The sequence below is a fragment of the Haematobia irritans genome, chromosome 5 (assembly GCF_050003625.1).
Source record: "Haematobia irritans isolate KBUSLIRL chromosome 5, ASM5000362v1, whole genome shotgun sequence".
Taxonomy (NCBI): Eukaryota; Metazoa; Arthropoda; class Insecta; order Diptera; family Muscidae; genus Haematobia; species Haematobia irritans.
The window spans coordinates 70,026,008-70,050,986 of record NC_134401.1 but is presented as its reverse complement, the minus strand read 5'-3'; the positions used below and the strand labels follow the sequence as shown (position 1 = coordinate 70,050,986).

General features: G+C 34.0%; 1 protein-coding gene across 1 annotated transcript in view; it reads left to right on the top strand.

Moving 5' to 3' along the window:
• LOC142239792 (uncharacterized) overlaps nt 1-24,979 on the top strand; it is a 348,222-nt gene that overhangs the window by 19,280 nt on the left and 303,963 nt on the right. Inside the window, exon 2 of the mRNA XM_075311557.1 lies at nt 6,984-7,125. Within this exon, the coding sequence (XP_075167672.1) occupies nt 6,984-7,125 (142 nt within the window). The remainder of the gene's footprint in view (nt 1-6,983; nt 7,126-24,979) is intronic.

Genomic DNA, 24,979 nt, shown 5'->3' with positions numbered 1-24,979 from the left:
TGAAATCTTAGAAAGATTAACAGCATCCTCCACAAGCAATGAACACCTAATGGATAAATTATCAAACAGCATTGCGGAATTCATATACGATCCGTCGAATTCCCTTATTTTTGATGCATGGTACAAACGACATGAAGACATTTTTTTAATAGAAGGAAGAGAATTGGGTGATGCTGGCCAAGTAAGACTTTTAATGAGGAAGTTGAATTCGGTCGCATACGGAAAATATGCAGCATACATTCTACCTAAAAATCCGAGAGATTTGACATTCGTGGAAAGTGTGACGATATTAAAGGGCATGTTTGGAATTCAAGAATCAGTATTTAGCGTTCGTTACAAATGCCTTCAAACTGTTAAAACTCCACAAGAGGATTTGGTGTCCTATGCAGCTCGTGTTAATGAATAGTGCGAAAAATTTAATTTATCACAGATGAATTCAGATCAATTTAAATGCTTAGTTTTTGTGTGCGGTTTACAATCTCATTCAGATGTAGAGATTAGAATGAAATCGTTATCTGTCCTTGAAGATGACTCAAACCAAACCGTGGATAAACTTGTAACAAATGCGCAATGAATCCTTAACTTAAAACGCGACACTGCTATGGTGGAAGACAGCACCACAACTGTGAATGCCATTAAATCAAAATCGAATCAGAAATAAAATCCAAAAATGCTAATGGCACTCCAAAAACCCCATGTTGGAACTGTGGAGCAATGCATTTTGCAAAATTCTGTAATTTCATCAATCACAAATGCAGTAAATGTAATGTTGTAGGTCACAAGGAAGGATACTGCAAAACACCTTCCAGAAACAGGCAAGGTAAGAAACGTGGATCAACATACAAAAAGCCGTACAAGAATCAGGAAAGTAGTAATCCCCAAACAAATGTTGTCAAAGTCAACAAAATCTCTCACGTTTCAAGACGTAAGTACGTAAATGGTAACATTTTAATAGCATCACAAAACAACCAGGGGTACGATGTAAAACTTCAAGTCGATACGGCATCAGACATTTCAATAATCGGAAAATCACTTTGGGAACAGATGGGTAAACCCGGTACAATTTTAGAAAATCGTACTGTTACGAGTGCATCGAACACAAATATTAAACTTCTGGCTGAGTTTGACTGTCAGGTGGAACTCAAAGGAAAAATGCGCAACTGCAGTCTATCAGTTGTCGAAATAGATTCTCTTCATGTTTTCGGAACAGATTGGTGTGAGTTATTTAATATATGGGAAATACCCCTTAATTCAATATGTTGCCAAATGAAATGTGTAATCGACAAGGATACTATTAAAAAGGTCCAATCAGATTTTGCTGATATATTTCAAAATACACCAGCAAAATGCATAAAGGCTACAGTACAGCTACATCTTAAAGACAATGCCAAGCCAGTGTTCAGAGCGAAACGTCCAGTAGCGTTTGCTATGCTTCCACTCATTGAGGATGAGCTTAACCGACTGGAATCTCTTGGTATTATATCATCCGTTGAATTCTCCGATTGGGCTGCACTCATAGTCGCAGTAAAGAAACCAAACGGAAAAGTCCGAATATGCGGTGATTACTTCATCAGGTTTAAATAATAGTTTAGAACCTCACAGATATCCACTTCATCGACCAGAAGACATATATCATAAAGTCTCAAACATAAATAAATACAAATACACACATAGATCTTTCGGATGCATATTTGCAAACGGAAGTAACATCTGACGCAGCAAAACTATTAACCATTAATACACACAATGGTTTATACATCTTTAATCGTCTAGCTCCAGGTGTAAAGAGCGCTCCTGGGGAATTTCAACAGATCATGGATACAATGTTGGCAGGGATAGACGATACTGCTGCATACATCGACGACATAATAATTGGAGGCAAAACTGTGGAAAAACTTCTTGAAAAATTGTATAAAGTTCTTCAAAAGCTCAGAGAATATAATTTTCACATCAAATTCGAGAAATGTAAATTTTTTGTGGAAGAGGTGAAATATCTTGGGAACATTATATCGAGCCAAGGTATAAGAGCAGATCCAGCAAAAATAAAAGCTATTTTGGAATTACCGGCACCTACAAATCAATCGGAAGTAAGATCATACCTGGGTTCAATAAATTATTACTATAATAAAATATAAAAAATATAATTATTATAAATTAAGAGAACCACTCGATAATTTGCTTAAAAAGGATTCAACATTTCAATGGACGTCGCAATGCCAAAAATCATTCCAAAATTTTAGGATATTCTGAAATCCGATATGATGTTAACCCATTACAATCCTGATTTACCAATTAAGGTGGCTGCTGATGCATCAGGAAAGGGCATTGGCACATATATTGGCCATATATATCCAGATAATTCAGAAAAGGTAATCGAACATGCATCCCGGACATTAACTCCTGCAGAAAAAAATTATTCACAAATTGAAAAGAGGGACTTGCTTTAATTTTTGCTGTAAAGAAATTTCATCGTTATATATATGGAAGAACATTTTTTTTGTGCACCGATCATAAACCACTATTAGCGATATTTGGAAGCAAGACAGGCATTCCAACTTATGCCGCTAATAGACTCCAACGATGGGCACTAACATTAATGATATACGATTTTAAAATCAAATACGTAAACACAAAAGAGTTCGGGTGCGTAGATGTTTTATCAAGACTTGTTGATACAAATGTAAAGCCTGATGAGGACATAATTATTGCATGCACGAGATTGGAAGATTCGTGCGTTACAAATTTGAACGATCAATTATACAACCTTCCATTAACATTCCATGCTGTGTTAAATGAAACGTCGAAATGCAAAATTCTTCAAAAAGTTATTTCATTGATCAATAATGGCTGGACAGGAAAAGTTCAGGACGAACTTTCTGCGTATTATGCAAGAAGATATCAGTTGTACGTAGTAAAAGGATGCCTGATGTTTAATGGCAGAATTGTTATACCTCCAAAATTAAGAAATACAGTTTTAAAGCAACTGCATCGTGGACATCCTGAAAAAGAACGAATGAAATCCCTTGCAAGAAGTCATGTTTATTGGCCTGGTATTGATGATGACGTAACTAATTATGTCTGTAATTGTCAGAAATGCGCTATATCAAGTGCATCACCAATAAAACATACATTGCAATCGTGGCCTGTGACACAGAAACCCATGGAACGCATTCACATCGATATTGCGGGTCCATGCAATGGCTTATATTATTTCGTAATAGTGGACTCTTACTCAAAGTGGCCTGAAATTTTCGAAATTACCAATATAAGTTCATCTACAATAATTTCAAAACTTAACGAAATGTTCTCTAGATATGGAGATCCAGATACCATAGTTTCAGATAATGGAACACAATTTGTTAGTTCCCAATTCAACAAATTTATAAATGAAAGGGGAATACATCATATACGTACAGCTCGCTACCATCCACAATCGAACGGTCAAGCAGAGCGTTGACTAAAAGATGAAGGAACAAGCAAAGAAAATTTAGAAACATTTCTTCAACACCCAGACAATAAAAGAAATCACCTGCGGAATTATTCATAAACAGAAAAATTAAAACCACCTTAGACTTACTAAAGCCAGAAAATAAAAATGTTCCAATAAAAAGAAATGTTAAACAAGAGGAGCAGTTCAATAAGAAACACGGAGCAAGAGCAAGAAATTTCAAGGCAGAGGAAAAGATATACGTCCAGATTTTTAAAAATAACAAATATAAATGGTTACCAGGGGAAGTGGAACGAGTTGGTACTGTGAATTATAATGTAATATACTATGACACTAACAACCAGAAACTAATTCGTACTCATGCAAATCTCTTGAAAAAAGATATCATATAAATGAAGATAAAACAGATTCCGCTCAAATTCTACTGGAAGTATTCGACTTATGCAACAGTAACAGCACTGAGAATGCTGCGGAATTATAAAGGGTGATTCTTTTGAGGTTAGGATTTTCATGCATTAGTATTTGACAGATCACGTGGGATTTCAGACATGGTGTCAAAGAGAAAGATGCTCAGTATGCTTTGACATTTCATCATGAATAGACTTACTAACGAGCAACGCTTGCAAATCATTGAATTTTATTACCAAAATCAGTGTTCGGTTCATTTCATCATTGAATTTTATTACCAAAATCAGTGTTCGGTTCATTTCTGGTTGAATGGCTACGTAAATAAGCAAAATTGCCGCATTTGGAGTGAAGAGCAACCAGAAGCCGTTCAAGAACTGCCCATGCATCCCGAAAAATGCACTGTTTGGTGTGGTTTGTACGCTGGTGGAATCATTGGACCGTATTTTTTCAAAGATGCTGTTGGACGCAACGTTACGGTGAATGGCGATCGCTATCGTTCGATGCTAACAAACTTTTTGTTGCCAAAAATGGAAGAACTGAACTTGGTTGACATGTGGTTTCAACAAGATGGCGCTACATGCCACACAGCTCGCGATTCTATGGCCATTTTGAGGGAAAACTTCGGAGAACAATTCATCTCAAGAAATGGACCGGTAAGTTGGCCACCAAGATCATGCGATTTGACGCCTTTAGACTATTTTTTGTGGGGCTACGTCAAGTCTAAAGTCTACAGAAATAAGCCAGCAACTATTCCAGCTTTGGAAGACAACATTTCCGAAGAAATTCGGGCTATTCCGGCCGAAATGCTCGAAAAAGTTGCCCAAAATTGGACTTTCCGAATGGACCACCTAAGACGCAGCCGCGGTCAACATTTAAATGAAATTATCTTCAAAAAGTAAATGTCATGGACCAATCTAACGTTTCAAATAAAGAACCGATGAGATTTTGCAAATTTTATGCGTTTTTTTTTAAAAAAAAGTTATCAAGCTCTTAACAAATCACCCTTTATACGGAAGAGGAGGTTTCAACAAATGAAATTGAGAATGCAGAAGAATTGGAAGAAAATGGGATCTTAAATAATGCAAATTTTCAAATATCTCCAGAATCATCGTTCCATTCGTCATGTGAAATTGAAGAAGAATCCGCACAAATTTCCCCAGTTATAGCTAATGGAAGGCCACCTAGAAATCGAAAAAATCCTGGATGGATGAAGGACTACGAAACTTTTTAAAGAAAGAGAGATATTGTAGTAGGATTCATATTTAATTTTACAATATTGTACTTTGTCAAATATTTTAATTTTATATCATGTATTCATTGCATTTTAAATATTGTTATACTCAATTTGGAAAATCTTTTTTTCATTATTACTGTTTAAATGTAAACGCGTGTGACCTTAACACATATTAAAAGCAATACTGGAGAGCGAGAGATGGGGAGAGTCTTATATGAATCCAATGTTTTCATTATTTTTCATCACCATTTGCATGCAGCAAATGACTTTCCGCTTTCTGCCTTACGTTATTGCACCCGATGCATGCAGATCGACAGCTCAACCGATTCAGTGGCTTATTTTATAGCAATTTGTACATCCACAACCTGAAAAAAAATTGCTTCTGCAACATATACTCCCAAACACATTCTGCTTCAAGCATATATATTTTGTGAATTGGTCCAAACAAAATATCGTTTGTATTGTTCAAATATATTATGTTTCACCTTACGCATACACCGATAGAAAAATCTTTTAATGAAATTTTCTTTGTGTGTTTATATTTTTTAAGGCTCCAATTGGTTACTTCAATTTTTTTACTTGCAGCTACTATCTCGGTCTCTCTTGCTAAACAGATATATGTTTATAAGCAATTTCTAAATTAATATATGTTTGCATTCACACATATATTTAAAAAATGTTCCAAACATAATATCGATGTCTCCATTCCATAGTATGCTAAGTCTAAGAAGTGAATTTTACAGGAAACAAGTTCAAAGTTTTTTTTTTTTTGAATTTCTCAAAAACCGTATAAGGTATAAATTCACTTTTTTCGGCCTAAAAATCATGGTTATTGTAATTTTTTTTAGAATGTACGAATTCAAAATAGTGATAATAAAACATGGCAAAAAATTACTTCGATCACTTTAGACCGAACAAAGCTTTTTGTCCTTTTTGGATTGGAAATTTTTAAAACTGTAGTACAATATTAACCATAACTTTAACATGGTTAGCATCCCCGCCTTGCATACACAAGGTCGTGGGTTCGATTCCTGCTTCGACCGAAAACCAAAAAGTTTTTCAGCGGTGGATTATCCCACCTCAGTAATGCTGGTGACATTTCTGAGGGTTTCAAAGCTTCTATAATTGGTTTCACTGCAATGTGGAACGCCGTTCGGACTCGGCTATAAAAGGGATGTCCCTTGTCACTGAGCTTAACATGGAATCGGGTAGCACTCAGTGATAAGAGAGAAGTTCACCAATTTGGTATCACAATGGACTGAATAGTCTAAGTGAGGCTGATACATCGGGCTGCCACCTAACCTAACCATAACTTTTAATAGAAGTGTCCAATAAATTCGAACTTTTGACAGGATGCAATTCACATCAATCCGAATAAAAAACAACGAAATCTATCAAAAAGAGATAAGTCGACATAGCCTACTCTGGAATGAGGACATCGATATGTTCTAACATATTAAGATATATGTCGCAAACATGTTATGCTACTTTCTGAACATTATATGCTAGTTTATGACCATTAATGTGCTAAAAATTTGAGTTCCAAACATATGAAAAAAGTCTTTTTCGTTAGTGCAGAAATGATTTGGCGTTTCCTGACTTACATTAGTGCAGTCTATACATGTAGAAAGATGCTCGATTGCGCTGAATTATAGCATTTTTAGGATGAAGTAAATGAACTGCATATTTTATTGTATCCCAAAAACCGCAATCAAACTGTTACTGCTGAAATATCTTTTGCTGGGACGTTATAAATTTAATTCGAAAATTGTTCTCCTTTCGTAAATATTAAATGACTAAACCGCTATATTTTTTAAGTTTATGGTATAAGTAGAAATTTCGTAAAATTAACAAGCCACATTTTCTGTGTCTTTTTGGCTTTTGACTTTTCAGCTGCAGTCATGTATTGTGAAAGACGTAAAAAAGGGAAATAACCATACATCAACTGAACTTAGTGTCAACAAACCAGTAGTAAAAAATTTCATTCTACATGCACTTACAAATGATTCCATCAATATAGCTACGAGAAAGTCAGGTAATGTTAACTGTAATACTTAGTTAAAATAAATCAAAAATTCATAATTTTTAATAAATGCTATGCTTCTAAAATTGACTTCCGCTTCTATTTGCATTTTTAATGCAATTAATAATTTCTACTTTAGTTGTTTTCGGTGATCCGGCTTTCAAAAAAAATGTATTTGTATCCTTAAAAACACAAAACAAATTAGGGTAGTTACTAGAGCAACGACAGTTACTAGAGTGTGAAATTCTTGTAACTGAAAAACAGTATTTAGTATTTATTGTGTAGTTTCACATACGAGATTTTAAATCTTACAAAGTTAAATATTGATAATGTATCGGTTATTAAATTATGCCTAAAGCTACATACAATTAATAGTTACATAACAAAATTAAAACTTACATAATGACAACATTTAAGTTAAAATAAGATATTAGGTTAGGTTAGGTTAAAGTAGCAGCCCGATTAAGTTTCAGGCTCACTTAGAATGTCACTGAATGTCCATTGAGATACCACATTAACTAAAAGTACCTGTTACATATGGGCACTTCTATTTTTAACCGATTATTTTCTTCTGTTGAACCAACAAGACTGTTCCAAAAACATTATCAGACTGCTTAAGTTAACGTCTTGCTTGCGCCTGTCCTGGCGCCATATTAGGTGAATATTGTGCTGCTCAGCCATCTCGTTGAGAGATTTGCGGCAGTCGATGGTAATTTTCTAGTTAAGGAACACAAAGGATTTTATTGCAGGTTGAATGTCTCAGTATATATTAATGCCAACATTTGTTGGAACATTACTTCTCAGCCAATTCGCCACCTCTCTTATTGCTGATATTTCAGCCTGATAAACACTACAGTAATTAGGTAATGTTTTCGCTTTTCGAAGTTCCAGATCTTTAGAATATACTTCGAAACCCACTTGTCCATCCAATTTGGAGCCATCAGTGAAGAAATGTACCCAGTCAGAAATTTACGATGGTTATAAATATTGAGCGTTGTAACAGCGTTGGAACCCAACGTTGAAACAACGCTTGCTAAACAAATTAATTTACGGTTTTTAAATAGTAAATTTTCCATAAAATTATCGTTGAAAATGCATGTTCCACCAATGTCCAATGGTTTTTAATGAGTAATGGAGGTATTATTGTTGATAGGAATTGATTTATAATAGGATAATGTTCCTTTATCATATAAAGTGAATATGTACATTAACAGTGAAACCACTAGGAACAACAATTTGGGTAATTTTACAAATGAGTAGAAAGTTTTAACTAAACTAAACTCTGACATCACGCCAAAACCCAAATATAAGTACTTATTTATCGACTAATTGAAGAAATTTTGTTAGACATAATTACTTTTTTTTCACATGTTAAGGTGAGTATTAACTTCGAGTTTAGCCGCTTAAATCGCTAAAGTGAAAACTAAATTAGTAAGAAAAATGCACAAAATGATACATATTTGTTGCAAATTTTATTATAACTTGATGGGGAAAAGCCCAAATCAAAATTTCACAAAGTTTGTATTCCTTAAAATGGATTATTAAAGAAAAGTAATCGTGAAAAAATGACGTTTTTATCGCCTAAACTCGAACTTAATACCCACCTTTAAAGAAAATGTCATTGTTTGAAGGAAAAAATTGGAGTTCAGTATTGCAAGAATGTTCTTTTGGTGCATTTGGGGTAAAATGTACAAATCTTAAGAAATTCTGAAGTGTTTTGTGTGAAATACGCACATTTGTGTATAACTTTTTCCCTTTGTTAAGTTCATTTTAGTGTCGTAGAGGATTCTCTTTTTAATGTACCTTAAAACTTTTCCAAGAGTGAATTTTGAACTATTACCTATAGGAAATAATAAAGACATATGACTAGCCCCTAAAATCACAAATTTTTCACGATTACTTTTCTTTAATAATTCATTTTAAGGAATACAAACTTTATGAAAATTTGCTTTGGGCTATTCCCCATCAAGATATAAAGAAATCTGCTACAAATATGTATACTTTTATGTCTTTTTTACTGATTTAGTTTTCACTTTAGCGATTTTGACCATATTAAAATAATTTTTTTACCAATTATAAATGTCAATCTTAATCTTAGTTATGTATTTTTCCTATTAACGGTCATTTTCATGTAGCTCCGTTAGGCTTTAACTGCCAATTAACAGAAAGTAAATTGCAAATATCTTAACTGGCTATGGAATATATATGCAAGATGACAATTTCGTCCATAATACGGTTCAAAAGTTGGTTAGTTAACGGAACACTAACGCAGCTTTATGAAAATGGGGGTAATTGTTAATTGTTAAGTTTTCTGATGTTCCTTTGTAAAGTGTAAAACACTAATTTTGTTTTGTTTCAATAGCGGTTTTAAGGTACTGTAAAATTATAATTCTAACCCTCCTAAAGCATTCTAGAAACAATTGGAAAGACTTATGAAATGTTGTTTTTCAGTGCTTTTTAATGGTTGTAAAAACCATCGATACACCGTATAACGATGTTATCATTTTGGGGTTGTCAAAGCGTTCGTTAAACCATCGGAAAAGCGTATAAAATATTGTTTTCGCTTTGAAAACGTTGTTAAATACAATCGATACACCGTGGAATGATGTTATCATTTTGGGGTTGTAACAACGCTTTTTCCCACCGTGTATCAACCGTTCACAACGCTATTACAACGCTTTTCCGATGGTTTTTTTCTGACTGGGTATATATCGTTTATTCGGGGTCTGTGTGCACCACTCCTCACTGTTGGGAATTAGTTTCAAACTTTTTGTCGAAAAGTGTTTTCGCCAGTGTAATCCACTACGTTCGGCACATCTGGCATTATTTTGAGGACCGAACTGTGGTCGTACCTTTTTTCCGACCACAGCGATAGCTCGCGCAACCGCACAGCCGTTGTTGACTGTTTGGCCAAAATGTCTAAAGGCAATAGATGCAGCATGACATTAAGGGAACATATTAGTTGACAAACAAACATTTAAAAATGATTGTATAAAGCTTTGAATGACATTGCATTGCGGATAAATTGAATGTTTGGAGGAAGGGAGTTCCATATACGTTGTAACGACTCCCTCTCTAGGCCCTATCTTCCTTAACCTGTGCTACCATCTAATTCGGCCTTGCTCAGTGTTGGGGTGTTCTTGGTTCAGAAGATAGGCCTCAGTCGATTACAAAGTTAATAAATTGTAAGGTAGCAAAAGAATAAAAAAGGACATAAAGCGACACTTTCATAATTTTACGGATGAAAATCGAAATGGGATATCTAGCTGTTCATGATATCCTCAGTGCGTCGATTTCCCCACCCTACCTGGCCGACACTAATGGTTTTAGTCAGGCCGAATGCGTTCACTTCTTCCATTTCGATATTTTAAAGTATATATAGTTAGATATTTTGTGTTGTTTTTGTTTTTACAAAAGTGCAAGTGAAAATTCTAACTCAAACATCGAAATTAAAAAAATTAGGTTCGTTAAGTGTGAGAAAAAAATGGATTTTAAAACTAAATGAATTGTTACAATAAGTGTGTAGTATACAAATTAACAAATATTAAAATGGGTAATGTAATCTAGTAGTGAAATAGTTATTTAGATATAATTAAAATAAACGATTGGGTACTCACAATAAACAACTTCGTCGACAAGAGCTTGTTGAACGTTCTCCTTGCCGATCAGCCATTAATTATTCAATGTATAAATTATGTGTATGGCTTAAACTAAATGAAAAAATCCATTTAATTCTTAACTGCAGCATCCTCCAGGATTATTGACAATTTGGACCAATATACTCCCAGATTTATCTTGAAGAGCTATTCATTTCTACTTTATTTTCCCAAAATTTGTGATTCGTTTGCTATGTGTGTGAAGATAAATTTTAAAATTTAACTTTAACAGAGCAATTTTAACAGGTTAACAGAGCTATGTTAACGGTTAACAGAGCTCTTTTATGTAAAAAAATTGGAAATTTGAATTTAATTTTAGATTAAAACTTAAAAAATGGCGTTGTATGTGCATTAAAATTAAAAAAACAACTCAATAATAATAGAAAACACAATGAGTAATAACTAACTTAAAGGAATATTGGGAGTATATATCTCAGAACTGTTAAAGAATGGCTGGTTGCAAAAATAAGTGGTAATAAATTGATTTGTTTAAAGTATGAAATTGGAGATAGATAGGTTGATAAAACTGGTACCACATATAGCTCTCGTCGAGTGCTATCAGAAAGTACAAGAGTTATATTCCAAATTCATTTCAGATGCGAGAAATTTTGAAATTTTAGAAATCTGGAATGGCCCACTGTGCTGGAATGGAAAAAGATAGGTTAATGAAACTGGTACCACATATAGCCCTCGTCGAGAGCTATCAGAATATATACGTGTTGTATTCCGAATCCATTTCAGATTCGAGCAATTTTGAATGTAAAGTTAAATGATAAAAATCTAAAGTGGCCCACTGTGCTGGATTACAAATAGATAGGTAAATGAAACTGGTACCACATATAGGCCTTTTTGGGCGCTATTAGAATCTACAAGAGTTATATTCCGAATCCATTTCAGATTCGAGAAATTTTGACTCTAAAATTAAATTTTAAAAATCTAAAATGGCCCACTGTACTGGAATGGAAAAAGATAGGTCAATGAAACTGGTACCACATATAGCCCTCGTCGAGAGCTATCAGAATATATAAGCATTATAATTCAAGTCCATTTCAGATTCGAGAAATTTTGATTCAAAAGAAAAATTTTATAAATATGAAATGGCCCACTGTGCTGGAATGGAGAATGATAGGCCACTGAAACTGGTTTCACATATAGCCCTCGTCGAGAGCTATTAGAATGTATAATCATTACATTCCAAATTCATTTCAAATTCAAGAAATTTTGAAATTAAAATTAAATTTAAATTTGAAAAATATAAACTGGCCCACTGTGCTGGACACGAAAAAGATAGGTCAACCAAACTTCTACCACAAATAGCCCTTGTCGAGTGCTATAAGAATCTATAGGCATTATATTCCGAATCCATTTCAGATTCGAGAAATTTTGAAATTAAAGTTAAATTTTAAAAGTCTGAAATGGCCCACTGTGCTGTGGAATGGGGGAAAGATAGGTCAATGAAACTGGTACCACATATAGCCTTCGTCGAGAGGTATCAGAATATATAATTGCTATATTCTAAATTTATTTCGAAATATTGTCAAAATTAGAAATAAAATAGACATATTTTCCTTTTGAAATTTACCTCTGTGACTGCGTAGCAAAATGTGTTAAACCTCGCTGTTATTAATATAACATAACATACTTTACTCTGAGAGCCGCTCTCTTGATTCGACTCTCAACAGATATTGTGAAAATAACATGGCAGTGTCTCACTATTAACTCAAGTATTTTTGAAATTAAATTTTAAAATAGAAAAACTAAATTTTTTCAAAATCGTAAAAAGATAGGCGAATGAAATTAACGTCAATAATAGCTCTTATCTAGACCTATCAGAATATATAAGCATCATATTACGAATCCATTTCAGATTCGAGAAATTTTGAATGTAAAGTAAAATTGTAAAAATCTCAAATGACCCACTGTGGTGGACACGAACAAGATAGGTTAATGAAACTAGTACCATATATAACCCTCGTCGAGAGCTATTAGAATATATAAGCGTTATATTCCAAATCCATTTCAGATTCGAGAAATTTTGAAATTAAAGTTAAATTTTAAAAATCTCAATTGGCCCACTGTGCTGGAATGGGGAAAGATAGGTTAATGAAACTGGTACCACATATAGCACTCGTTGAGAGCTATCAGAATTTATAAGCATTATATTCCGAATCCATTTCAGATTCGAGAAATTTTGACTCTAAAATTAAATTTTAAAAATCTCAAATAGCCCACTGTGCTGGAATGGAGAAAGATAGGTCAATTAAACTGGTACCACATATAGGCCTTTTTGGGCGCTATTAGAATCTACAAGAGTTATATTCCGAATCCATTTCAGATTCGAGAAATTTTGACTCTAAAATTAAATTTTAAAAATCTAAAATGGCCCACTGTACTGGAATGGAAAAAGATAGGTCAATGAAACTGGTACCACATATAGCCCTCGTCGAGAGCTATCAGAATTTATAAGCATTATATTCCAAATCCATTTCAGATTGGAGAAATTTTGAATGTAAAGTTAAATTTTAAAAATCTCAAATGACCCACTGTGGTGGACACGAAAAAGATAGGTTAATGAAACTAGTACCATATATAACCCTCGTCGAGAGCTATCTGAATATGTAAGCATTACATTCCAAATCCATTTCAGATTCGAGAAATTTTGAAATTAAAGTTTAAATTTTAAAAATCTCAATTGGCCCACTGTGCTGGAATGGGGAAAGATAGGCTAATGAAACTGGTACCACATATAGCCCTCGTCGAGAGCTATTAGAGTATATAGGCGTTATATTCCAAATCCATTTCAGATTCAAAATTTTCTATATAGATAAAAAGTTTCGGCAAAATTATAGAAATAAAATTTTGACATCGATTTCCATTGAAATAGAATTTTGACAAAATTTCCTATAGAAATAAAATTTTGACAAAATTTTCTATAGAAGTAAAATTTTGACAAGATTGTCTATAAAAATAAAATGTTGACAAAATTTTCTATAGAAATAAAATTTTGCAAACATTTTCTATAGACATAAAATGTTCACAAATTTTGTTTCAATGGAAATAAAAACTTCACAAGATTTTCTATAGAAATAAAATTTTTACGAAATTTTTTATAGAAATTTTGACAATATTTTTCTATGGAAAAAAATTTTGACAAAATTTTTCTATGGAAAAAAATTTTGACAAAATTGTCTATAGAAATAAAATTTTGAAAAAAATTTCTATAGACATAAAATTTTGCAAAAAATGTCTAAACAAATAAAATTTTGCAAACATTTTGTATAGACATACAATGTTCACAATTTTTTTTTTAATGGAAATAAAATCTTGACAAGATTTTCTATAGAAATAAAATTTTTACGAAATTTTTTATAGAAATCTTGAAAATTTTTCTATAGAAATAAAATATTTTTACAAAATTTTCTATTAAAATTTTTTTTTTCACAAAATTTTCTATAGAAAAAAAGAACAAATTTCCTACGGAAATAAATTTTGACAAAATTTTTTATAGATATAATATAATTTTGGCAAAATTTTCTAAATAAAATTAAAGTTTCGGCAAAATTGTCTATAGAAATAAAATTTTGACAAAATTTTTTATATAGAAATAAAATTTTGCTATAGAAATATGATTTTGGCAAAATTTTCTATATAGAAATAAAGTTTCGGCAAAATTGTCTATAGAAATAAAATGTTGACAAAATTTTCTATAGAAATAAAATTTTGGCAAAATTTTCTGTATAGAAATAAAGTTTCAGCAAAATTATCTATAGAAATAAAAATTTTGGCAAAATTGTCTATAGAAATAAAATGTTGACAAAATTTTCTATAGAAATAAAGTTTCAGCAAAATTATCTATAGAAATAAAAATTTTGGCAAAATTGTCTATAGAAATAAAATGTTGACAAAATTTTCTATAGAAATAAAGTTTCAGCAAAATTATCTATAGAAATAAAAATTTTGGCAAAATTTGCCATAGGAATAAAATTTTGACAAAATTTTCTATAGAAATAAAATTTTGGCAAAATTTTCTATATAGAAATAAAGTTTCAGCAAAATTATCTATAGAAACAAAAATTTTGGCAAAATTTGCCATAGGACTAAAATTTTGACAAAATTTTCTATAGAAATAAAATTTTGTCAAATGAAATAAAATTTTGAGTGTCACAGTGGGCTATTTGAGATTTTTAAAATTTAACTTTAATTTCAAAATTTGTTGAATCTGAAATTGATTTGGAATATAATGCTTATAAATTCTGATAGCTCTCGACGAGGGCTATATGTGCTACAAGTTTCATTAACCTATCTTTCCCCATTCCAGCACAGTGGGCCATTTGAGATTTTTAAAATTTAATTTTAGAGTCAAAATTTCTCGAATCTGAAATGGATTCGGAATATAATGCTTATAAATTCTGATAGCTCTCAACGAGTGCTATATGTGGTACCAGTTTCATTAACCTATCTTTCTCCATTCCAGCACAGTGGGCCATTTTGGATTTTTAAAATTTAACTTTAATTTCAAAATTTCTCGAATCTGAAATTGATTTGGAATATAATGCTTATAAATTAAGATAGCTCTCGGCGAGGGCTATATGTACTACCAGTTTAATTGACCTATCTTTCTCCATTCCAGCACAGTGGGCTATTTGAGATTTTTAAAATTTAATTTTAGAGTCAAAATTTCTCGAATCTGAAATGGATTCGGAATATAATGCTTATAAATTCTGATAGCTCTCAACGAGTGCTATATGTGGTACCAGTTTCATTAACCTATCTTTCCCCATTCCAGCACAGTGGGCCATTTGAGACTTTTAAAATTTAACTTTAATTTCAAAATTTCTCGAATCTGAAATGGAGTTGGAATATAATGCTTATATATTCTAATAGCTCTCGACGAGGGCTATATGTGGTACCAGTTTCATTAACCTATCTTTCCCCATTCCAACACAGTGGGCCATTTGAGATTTTTAAAATTTAACTTTAATTTCAAAATGTAATTTCAAAATTTCTCGAATCTGAAATGGATTTGGAATGTAATGCTTACATATTCAGATAGCTCTCGACGAGGGTTATATATGTTACTAGTTTCATTAACCTATCTTTTTCGTGTCCACCACAGTGGGTCATTTGAGATTTTTAAAATTTAACTTTATATTCAAAATTTCTCCAATCTCAAATGGATTCGGAATATACTGCTTACATATTCTGATAGATCTAGATAAGAACTATTATTGACGTTAATTTCATTCGCCTATCTTTTAACGATTTTGAAAAAATTGAATTTTTCTATTTTAAAATTTAACTTCAAAAATACATGAGGTAATGGTGAGACACTGCTATGTTATTTTCACAACATCTGAGTCGAATCAAGAGAGCGACTCTCAGAGTAAAGTATGTTATGTTATATTAATAACAGCGAGGTTTAACACATTTTGCTGCGCAGTCACAGAGGTAAATTTCAAAAGGAAAATATGTCGTAATTTATTTCTAATTTTGACAATATTTCGAAATAAATTTAGAATATAGCAAATATATATTCTGATAGCTCTCAACGAGGGCTATATGTGGTACCAGTTTCATTGACCTATCTTTCTCCATTCCAGCACAGGGGGCCATTTCATATTTTTAAAATTTAACTTTAATTTCAAAATTTCTCGAATCTGAAATGGATTTGGAATGTAATGCTTACATATTCAGATAGCTCTCGATGAGGGTTTTATATGGTACTAGTTTCATTAACCTATCTTTTTCGTGTCCACCACAGTGGGTCATTTGAGATTTTTAAAATTTAACTTTACATTCAAAATTTCTCCAATCTGAAATGGATTCGGAATATAATGCTTATAAATTCTGATAGCTCTCGATGAGGGTTATATATGGTACTAGTTTCATTAACCTATCTTGTTCGTGTCCACCACAGTGGGTCATTTGAGATTTTTAAAATTTAACTTTATATTCACAATTTCTCCAATCTCAAATGGATTCGGAATATACTGCTTACATATTCTGATAGATCTAGATAAGAACTATTATTGACGTTAATTTCATTCGCCTATCTTTTTACGATTTTGAAAAAATTGAATTTTTCTATTTTAAAATTTAACTTCAAAAATACATGAGGTAATGGGGAGACACTGCTATGTTATTTTTACAACATCTGTTAAGAGTCGAATCTGTAAACAAAACAAGAGAGCGAGTCTCATAGTAAAGTATGTTATGTTATGTTATTTTAATAATAGCGACGGATAACATATTTTGCTAAACAGTCACAGAGGTATATTTTAAAAGGAAAATATGTCTATTTTTTTTATTAATTTTCGCAATATTTCGAAATAAATTTAGAATATTACAATTATATATTTTGATAGTACTCAATGAGGACTATATGTGCTACCAGTTTCAGTTACCTATCTATTTGCAGTCCGGCCAGTGGGCCACTTAAAATTTTTATCATATAATTTTACATTCAAAATTTCTCAAATCTGAAATGGATTCGGAATATAATGCTTACATATTATGATAGCTCCCGACGAGGGCTATAAGTGGTACCAGTTTTATGAACCTATCTTTTTCGTGTCCAGCACAGTGGGCCATTTAAATTTTTAAAAGTTAACTTTAATTTCACGCTTTCTCCAATCTGAAATTTATTCGGAATATAATGCTTATATATTCTGATAGCTCTCAACGAGGGCTATATGTGGTACCAGTTTCATTGACCTATCTTTCTCCATTCCAGCACAGTGGGCCATTTTGGATTTTTAAAATTTAACTTTAATTTCAAAATTTTTCGAATCTGAAATGGATTTGGAATATAATGCTTATAAATTCTGATAGCTCTCGACGAGGGCTGTTTGTACTACCAGTTTCATTAACCTATCTTTTCCCATTCCAGCACAGTGGGCCATTTTAGATTTTTAAAATTTAATTTTAGAGTCAAAATTTCTCGAATTTGAAATGGATTTGGAATATAGTGCTTATAAATTCTGATAGCTCTCAACGAGGGCTATATGTGGTACCAGTTTCATTGACCTATCTTTCTCCATTCCAGCACAGTGGGCCATTTCATATTTTTAAAATTTAACTTTAATTTCAAATTTTCTCGAATCTGAAATGGATTTGGAATATAACGCCTATATACTCTAATAGCTCTCGACGAGGGCTATATGTGGTACCAGTTTCATTAACCTATCTTTCCCCATTCCAGCACAGTGGGCCAATTGAGATTTTTAAAATTTAACTTTAATTTCAAAATTTCTCGAATCTGAAATGGATTTGGAATATAACGCTTATATATTCTAATAGCTCTCGACGAGGGTTATATATGGTACTAGTTTCATTAACCTATCTTGTTCGTGTCCACCACAGTGGGTCATTTGAGATTTTTACAATTTTACTTTACATTCAAAATTTCTCGAATCTGAAATGGATTCGTAATATGATGCTTATATATTCTGATAGGTCTAGATAAGAGCTATTATTGACGTTAATTTCATTCGCCTATCTTTTTACGATTTTGAAAAAATTTAGTTTTTCTATTTTAAAATTTAATTTCAAAAATACTTGAGTTAATAGTGAGACACTGCTATGTTATTTTCACAATATCTGTTGAGAGTCGAATCAAGAGAGCGGCTCTCAGAGTAAAGTATGTTATGTTATATTAATAACAGCGAGGTTTAACACATTTTGCTACGCAGTCACAGAGGTAAATTTCAAAAGGAAAATATGTCTATTTTATTTCTAATTTTGACAATATTTCGAAATAAATTTAGAATATAGCAATTATATATTCTGATACCTCTCGACGAAGGCTATATGTGGTACCAGTTTCATTGACCTATCTTTCCCCCATTCCACAGCACAGTGGGCCATTTCAGACTTTTAAAATTTAACTTTAATTTCAAAATTTCTCGAATCTGAAATGGATTCGGAATATAATGCCTATAGATTCTTATAGCACTCGACAAGGGCTATTTGTGGTAGAAGTTTGGTTGACCTATCTTTTTCGTGTCCAGCACAGTGGGCCAGTTTATATTTTTCAAATTTAAATTTAATTTTAATTTCAAAATTTCTTGAATTTGAAATGAATTTGGAATGTAATGATTATACATTCTAATAGCTCTCGACGAGGGCTATATGTGAAACCAGTTTCAGTGGCCTATCATTCTCCATTCCAGCACAGTGGGCCATTTCATATTTATAAAATTTTTCTTTTGAATCAAAATTTCTCGAATCTGAAATGGACTTGAATTATAATGCTTATATATTCTGATAGCTTTCGACGAGGGCTATATGTGGTACCAGTTTCATTGACCTATCTTTTTCCATTCCAGTACAGTGGGCCATTTTAGATTTTTAAAATTTAATTTTAGAGTCAAAATTTCTCGAATCTGAAATGGATTCGGAATATAACTCTTGTAGATTCTAATAGCGCCCAAAAAGGCCTATATGTGGTACCAGTTTCATTTACCTATCTATTTGTAATCCAGCACAGTGGGCCACTTTAGATTTTTATCATTTAACTTTACATTCAAAATTGCTCGAATCTGAAATGGATTCGGAATACAACACGTATATATTCTGATAGCTCTCGACGAGGGCTATATGTGGTACCAGTTTCATTAACCTATCTTTTTCCATTCCAGCACAGTGGGCCATTCCAGATTTCTAAAATTTCAAAATTTCTCGCATCTGAAATGAATTTGGAATATAACTCTTGTACTTTCTGATAGCACTCGACGAGAGCTATATGTGGTACCAGTTTTATCAACCTATCTATCTCCAATTTCATACTTTAAACAAATCAATTTATTACCACTTATTTTTGCAACCAGCCATTCTTTAACAGTTCTGAGATATATACTCCCAATATTCCTTTAAGTTAGTTATTACTCATTGTGTTTTCTATTATTATTGAGTTGTTTTTTAATTTTAATGCACATACAACGCCATTTTTTAAGTTTTAATCTAAAATTAAATTCAAATTTCCAATTTTTTTACATAAAAGAGCTCTGTTAACCGTTAACATAGCTCTGTTAACCTGTTAAAATTGCTCTGTTAAAGTTAAATTTTAAAATTTATCTTCACACACATTCGTTTGCTTCTGATTTAATTAACGCAATATCGATAATCAGTATATTTCAAGTGCGGTCGATGTTAGTAAAACCATCAATTAACTTTCGCCATTCCAAGGAAAATTGAATACAAAGGGCATTTGAATGCCAAGGACAAATGAACAAAGGCAAGTTTTCTACCAACAAAGTTCTTCCAAATATTTCTTATCTTGGTAGGGATCTTGTTACAATGCTCATATGTCTTCAAGACTGCAGCTAGGGTTTCGTATCAACAGCTTTTCTTCTATACATTCGATCACAAACAAAATCCTCTTTTCTCACTTAATGCTTTCCCTTGCCAAATTTTCGTCCCTGCCTTCTCAAAATTTGTCCTTTTTTTAAGCGACAATAAATTTTCTTTTCTTTTTTTTAAGCGACAATTATTTTTCGTTTTCTTTTTCAAACGACAATCGATTTTTCTTCTTTCAAAATTTTTTCAATTTTACACCTCCTCGATACAATTTTGTTTCTTCCAAAGCATCCTATGCACAAGTCTAGAGTACTTACAAATTTCATCACTGTTAAAAAAATCTTTTGCTATTCCCAAATATATTTCGCGTGGTATATTCCTGTACTTCCTCCATCCGTGTCTTGCAGCTCATAATATACATTTCCTACTTTAAGGTGGGTATTAAGTTCGAGTTTATCCGCTAAAATCGCCATATTTTCACGATTACTTTTCTTAATTAATCCACTTTAAGGAATACAAACTTTGTGAAAATTTGCTTTTGGCTATTCCCCATCAAGTTATAATAAAATTTGCAACAAATATGTATAAATTTATGCCTTTTTTTACTAATTTAGTTTTCACTTTAGCGATTTTAGCGGCTAAACTCGAACTTAATACCCACCTTTACGCTTAACAACCGTTTTCCTACCAATCGGAGCTAGCTTAGCACTGAATCCATCAATCTTTGAGCTTTAAAAAAAAATCGTCTGATAACTTCTTGCCCTTTAATAAACTCTTTTGCTCGGGAACGCAAATTGTACGTTCGTTTGTTTTTTCATAAGCCTTTTTCAAATGCACTTTGACAGTCCCGCGTATTAATGAAAACTCATCCTGTCTCTCTATATGCACATCTATTTCGGCTAGTAAATTTAAATTTCTTAAAATAGCATAGTCCTTTCCATGTGTCATCATTGTCTGGCGACACTTTGACAAGTCGAACCTTTTCCAAGGTAACGGCATCAAAAGAGGTAATCCCTCACGAAAGAGATTCAAGGAACGCAGAAATGCTTTGTTTATCCTAAAGAGATTAGGATCAGTCGACCCAAGCACGTCGTCGGCTAAACAAAGCGATTCCTTAAAATGGGCTCAAGGAATTCTTGAGGCTCGAAAAGGGAACGATCACCGGATGAGCTGCCATCCTCCAAAAGGGATCAACGATCGTTTGCCTCAGTTGCTAAAGACAGCCTTGTGATGGCTATAATTAATAAAGGAGCATTGGACGGTATGGTTCCAAAGCAAAAATGGGGGAAATTGAGAATGCTTTGTCTGGCGTCTACTCACAGGTGCTGAAAATGTTTCCCGGCCCAGATCCTCGACACCAAGAGGCTGGTTGGTATCAAGGACGATTTAAGCTAGTCGCATTTGAGGTCTATAGCATTTTTTAGGAGCTGCTCTAGAGTTAGTCGAGAAGAAGACATACCGGCTAGACCTAGAGCACATGCGTGGATACCTGCAAACCCTCTTGACCCTGAATCTATTTTAAATAAACTGAAACAATGCAATCCAGATCTTCCAACAGCTGATTTTAAGGTTGGCCGTTTGGACGAAGTGGATGGACCAAGAGGGCATGCAGTGTTTATATTGAACACTCAGTCTTTGCCACATCTAGCAAAGTCTCAGGGCCGTGTATGTTATGGCTTTCATTATATACAAATGAAGGTATATAAAAACGATCAGCTAAAGGATTCGGAAATCGACAAGTCTCTGTCTAAATCAGAAATAAGCGGATCCTCTTGCGAAGTCGAGGGAGATACCAAAGATGCAGACTTGGATAGACACCGTATGCAAGAGGAGGTTTCTACTGCCTCAAAACTCACCAAACTTGAACCTATGGTTATTGCGAGAGTCACCGAGATCTCTGAAGAGGATATTCTTGATGACTCGATTGAAACGGCTGATGTGACGGTTGTTGAAAATCTCGATGGTCCTACGGATCCTCCAGATAAATCTTCACCATTGTAAGGCTGCATGTGCTGCCTTCAAAGTTCTCCTGATGAAAGGGGACATAGATATAGTTCTTATTCAAGAACCATATGTTTATAGAAACAAAATATGTGAATTAAGTTCTCCGGGGTTCAAGCTATTGCAGTATAGTGGTAATGATGTAAATCGAGCCTGTATAATTGCTAAAAACGAGCTCAACTTGTTTCTGCTTCCTTCAATGTGCAATACAGACACTGTCGTTGCCAATTTAGAAATAGCCAAATGCAAATATTGGGTATCTTCGGTCTACATGGGACATGATAGGGAGATGCCTCCATGTGCCGTTAACACCTTAGTTGAGGAGTCATTGAAAACAAAGACAAAACTCATTATGGGATGCGATGCAAATGCACATCATAGTATATGGGGAAGTGGTGACATTAATACAAGAGGAGAGTCACTCCTAGAGTTTATTTTGCGTACTAATTTGGTAGTTTGCAATAAGGGAGATGCCCCAACCGTTGTTACTAAAAACAGGCAAGAGGTTTTGGACGTCACCTTGGCCTCGCAAGAACTGAATGAAATGATATCTGATTGGCAGGTTTTAAGTGAACACAGCTTCTCAGATCATCGCTACATCAGTTTCAAATTTGATGTTCATACCACCAAGACCATATTTCCGCCAAATGTTAGGAAAGCTGACTGGAATAGGTATAGGGAATCGTTCAATATGATGATACCAGAAATACCAGAGACAAATATGAGCACTGTCCAAGTTATCGAACACACAGTGGAGAGGATTACTAAGGCCTTCAACATTTCACTGAAAGCTGCATGCCCTAGAGGAAACCCAAGGGGGGAAAATCGACCACCATGGTGGTCTACGGAGTTAGGTAATATGAGGAAATCGTGAAGGAAGCTCTTTAGCAAACAAAGTCCACCAGAACTCCTGTGGATTGGGACGCTTACAAGAAGAATCTGAGAGGATACAAGCGAGAACTGAGAAAGGCTCAACATAACTCTTGGAATGATTACTGCAGCAGCATTGAGAATACGTCCGAGGCTTCCAGACTACGGAAGGTGCTAGCATCCACGAACTCCGCTCCAGGTTTCATTAAAACATCGGAGGGCAATTGGACAACGTCCAATGAGGAGACGTTGGAGGTACTATTGGACACACATTTTCCCGGAAATCAGACGGTTGAACCATGTACTGGCGGTGCCACAGTGGCTCAGCGAGGAAATTATATCGGAATCTAGAATAAAATGGACGTTAAATAGCTTTGGATCATTCAAATCCCCCGGACCTGATGGAATTACTCCGGCGGAGTTACAAGCGGTGGCTGACAGAAGTATCCCCTGGTTGTCGGCGATATATATAGGATGTATCAACTTAGCATATATTCCAGGAAAGTGGAGGGAAACAAAAGTCGTTTTCATACCTAAGGCGGGAAAAGCCTCTCACTCGAGTGCGAAGGATTTACGACCAATCAGCTTATCCTCATACCTACTTAGGACTCTGGAGAGGATGATAGATATTTATCTTAGAACTAGCGTCGATTCAATTTTGCCGTCGAAACGACAACATGCATACTCGAAGGGCAGGTCTACTGAGACCGCATTACATGAAATAGTCAGCTTTATTGCAAGCTCACTATCTGTCAAAGAATACACAATCGTGGCTTTTCTAGACATCGAAGGGGCGTTCAATAACGTCCATCCGAGCTTGATATTAAATGAACTGACAACTCTGAATGTTGATTCATGTATACTTAGGCTGTTAGACGAACTTCTAAGGAAGAGACGCATTTCAGCCACACTAGGACAAGCAAACATACAAAGGTATGTGAACAGAGGCACTCCTCAAGGAGGAGTTCTATCACCTCTTCTTTGGAATGTTGCTATAAACGACCTTCTGGTTTCCCTAGAAAAAGAAAGGATACAAGCGGTGGCATACGCAGATGATGTGGCGCTGGCAGTCAGGGGAAAATTCCCATCTCTGTAGAGATATTATCAACAGTATAATATCTCTACAGAGAGCCCTCCGGATGACTGAGAAATGGGCAAAAGATAATGGTCTTGGGGTAAATCCTGCAAAGACAGAACTAGTCATGTACTGCAAAGATCGCAAAACTCCCACGGTTAGGCCCATTTCCTTAGGGTATTGAAATTCCCTTTAGTGAGTGTGCAAAATACCTTGGCGTTATTTTGGACAGGAAGCTGAACTTAATATTGAAGAGAGGGCGAGGAAAGCAACGGTAGCTTTATACTCGTGCAAAAAGGCAATAGGGAAAAAGTGGGGACTAAAACCAAAAATTGTGCATTGGCTATACACGGCAGTGGTTAGACCTATCATGCTATATGGTGTTGTAGTCTGGTGGCCGGAACTTCACCAGCCAACAAAGTTCAGCGTATGGCGTGCTTGTGTATCTCGGGTACACTCAGCAAGACAGGAACAAATTCCCTTAATGTCATACTGCATCTATTGCCTTTAGACATTTTGGCCAAACAGTCAGCTGCAACAACGGCTGTGCAGTTGCGCGAGCTATCGCTGTGGTCGGAAAAAAGTTACGGTCACAGTTCGGTCCTCAAAATAATGCCTGATGTGCCCAACGTAGTGGATTACACTTTGGCGAGACCACTTTTCGACAATAAGTTTGAGACTCTAATTCCCAACAGTGAGGCGTGGTGTACACGAACCCCGGGGAATAAAAGATATATAGATATATAGACTGATGGCTCCAAATTGGATTACCAAGTGGGTTTCGGAGTATATTTTAAAGATCTGGAACTTCGAATAGCGAAAAGATTACCTGATCATTGTAGTGTTTTTCAGGCTGAAATATTAGAAATAAGAGAAGTGGTGAATTGGCTGAGAAGTAATGCTCCAAGCAGTATTGACATTAATATATACTCAGACAGTCAACCTGCAATAAAATCCTTGGACTCTG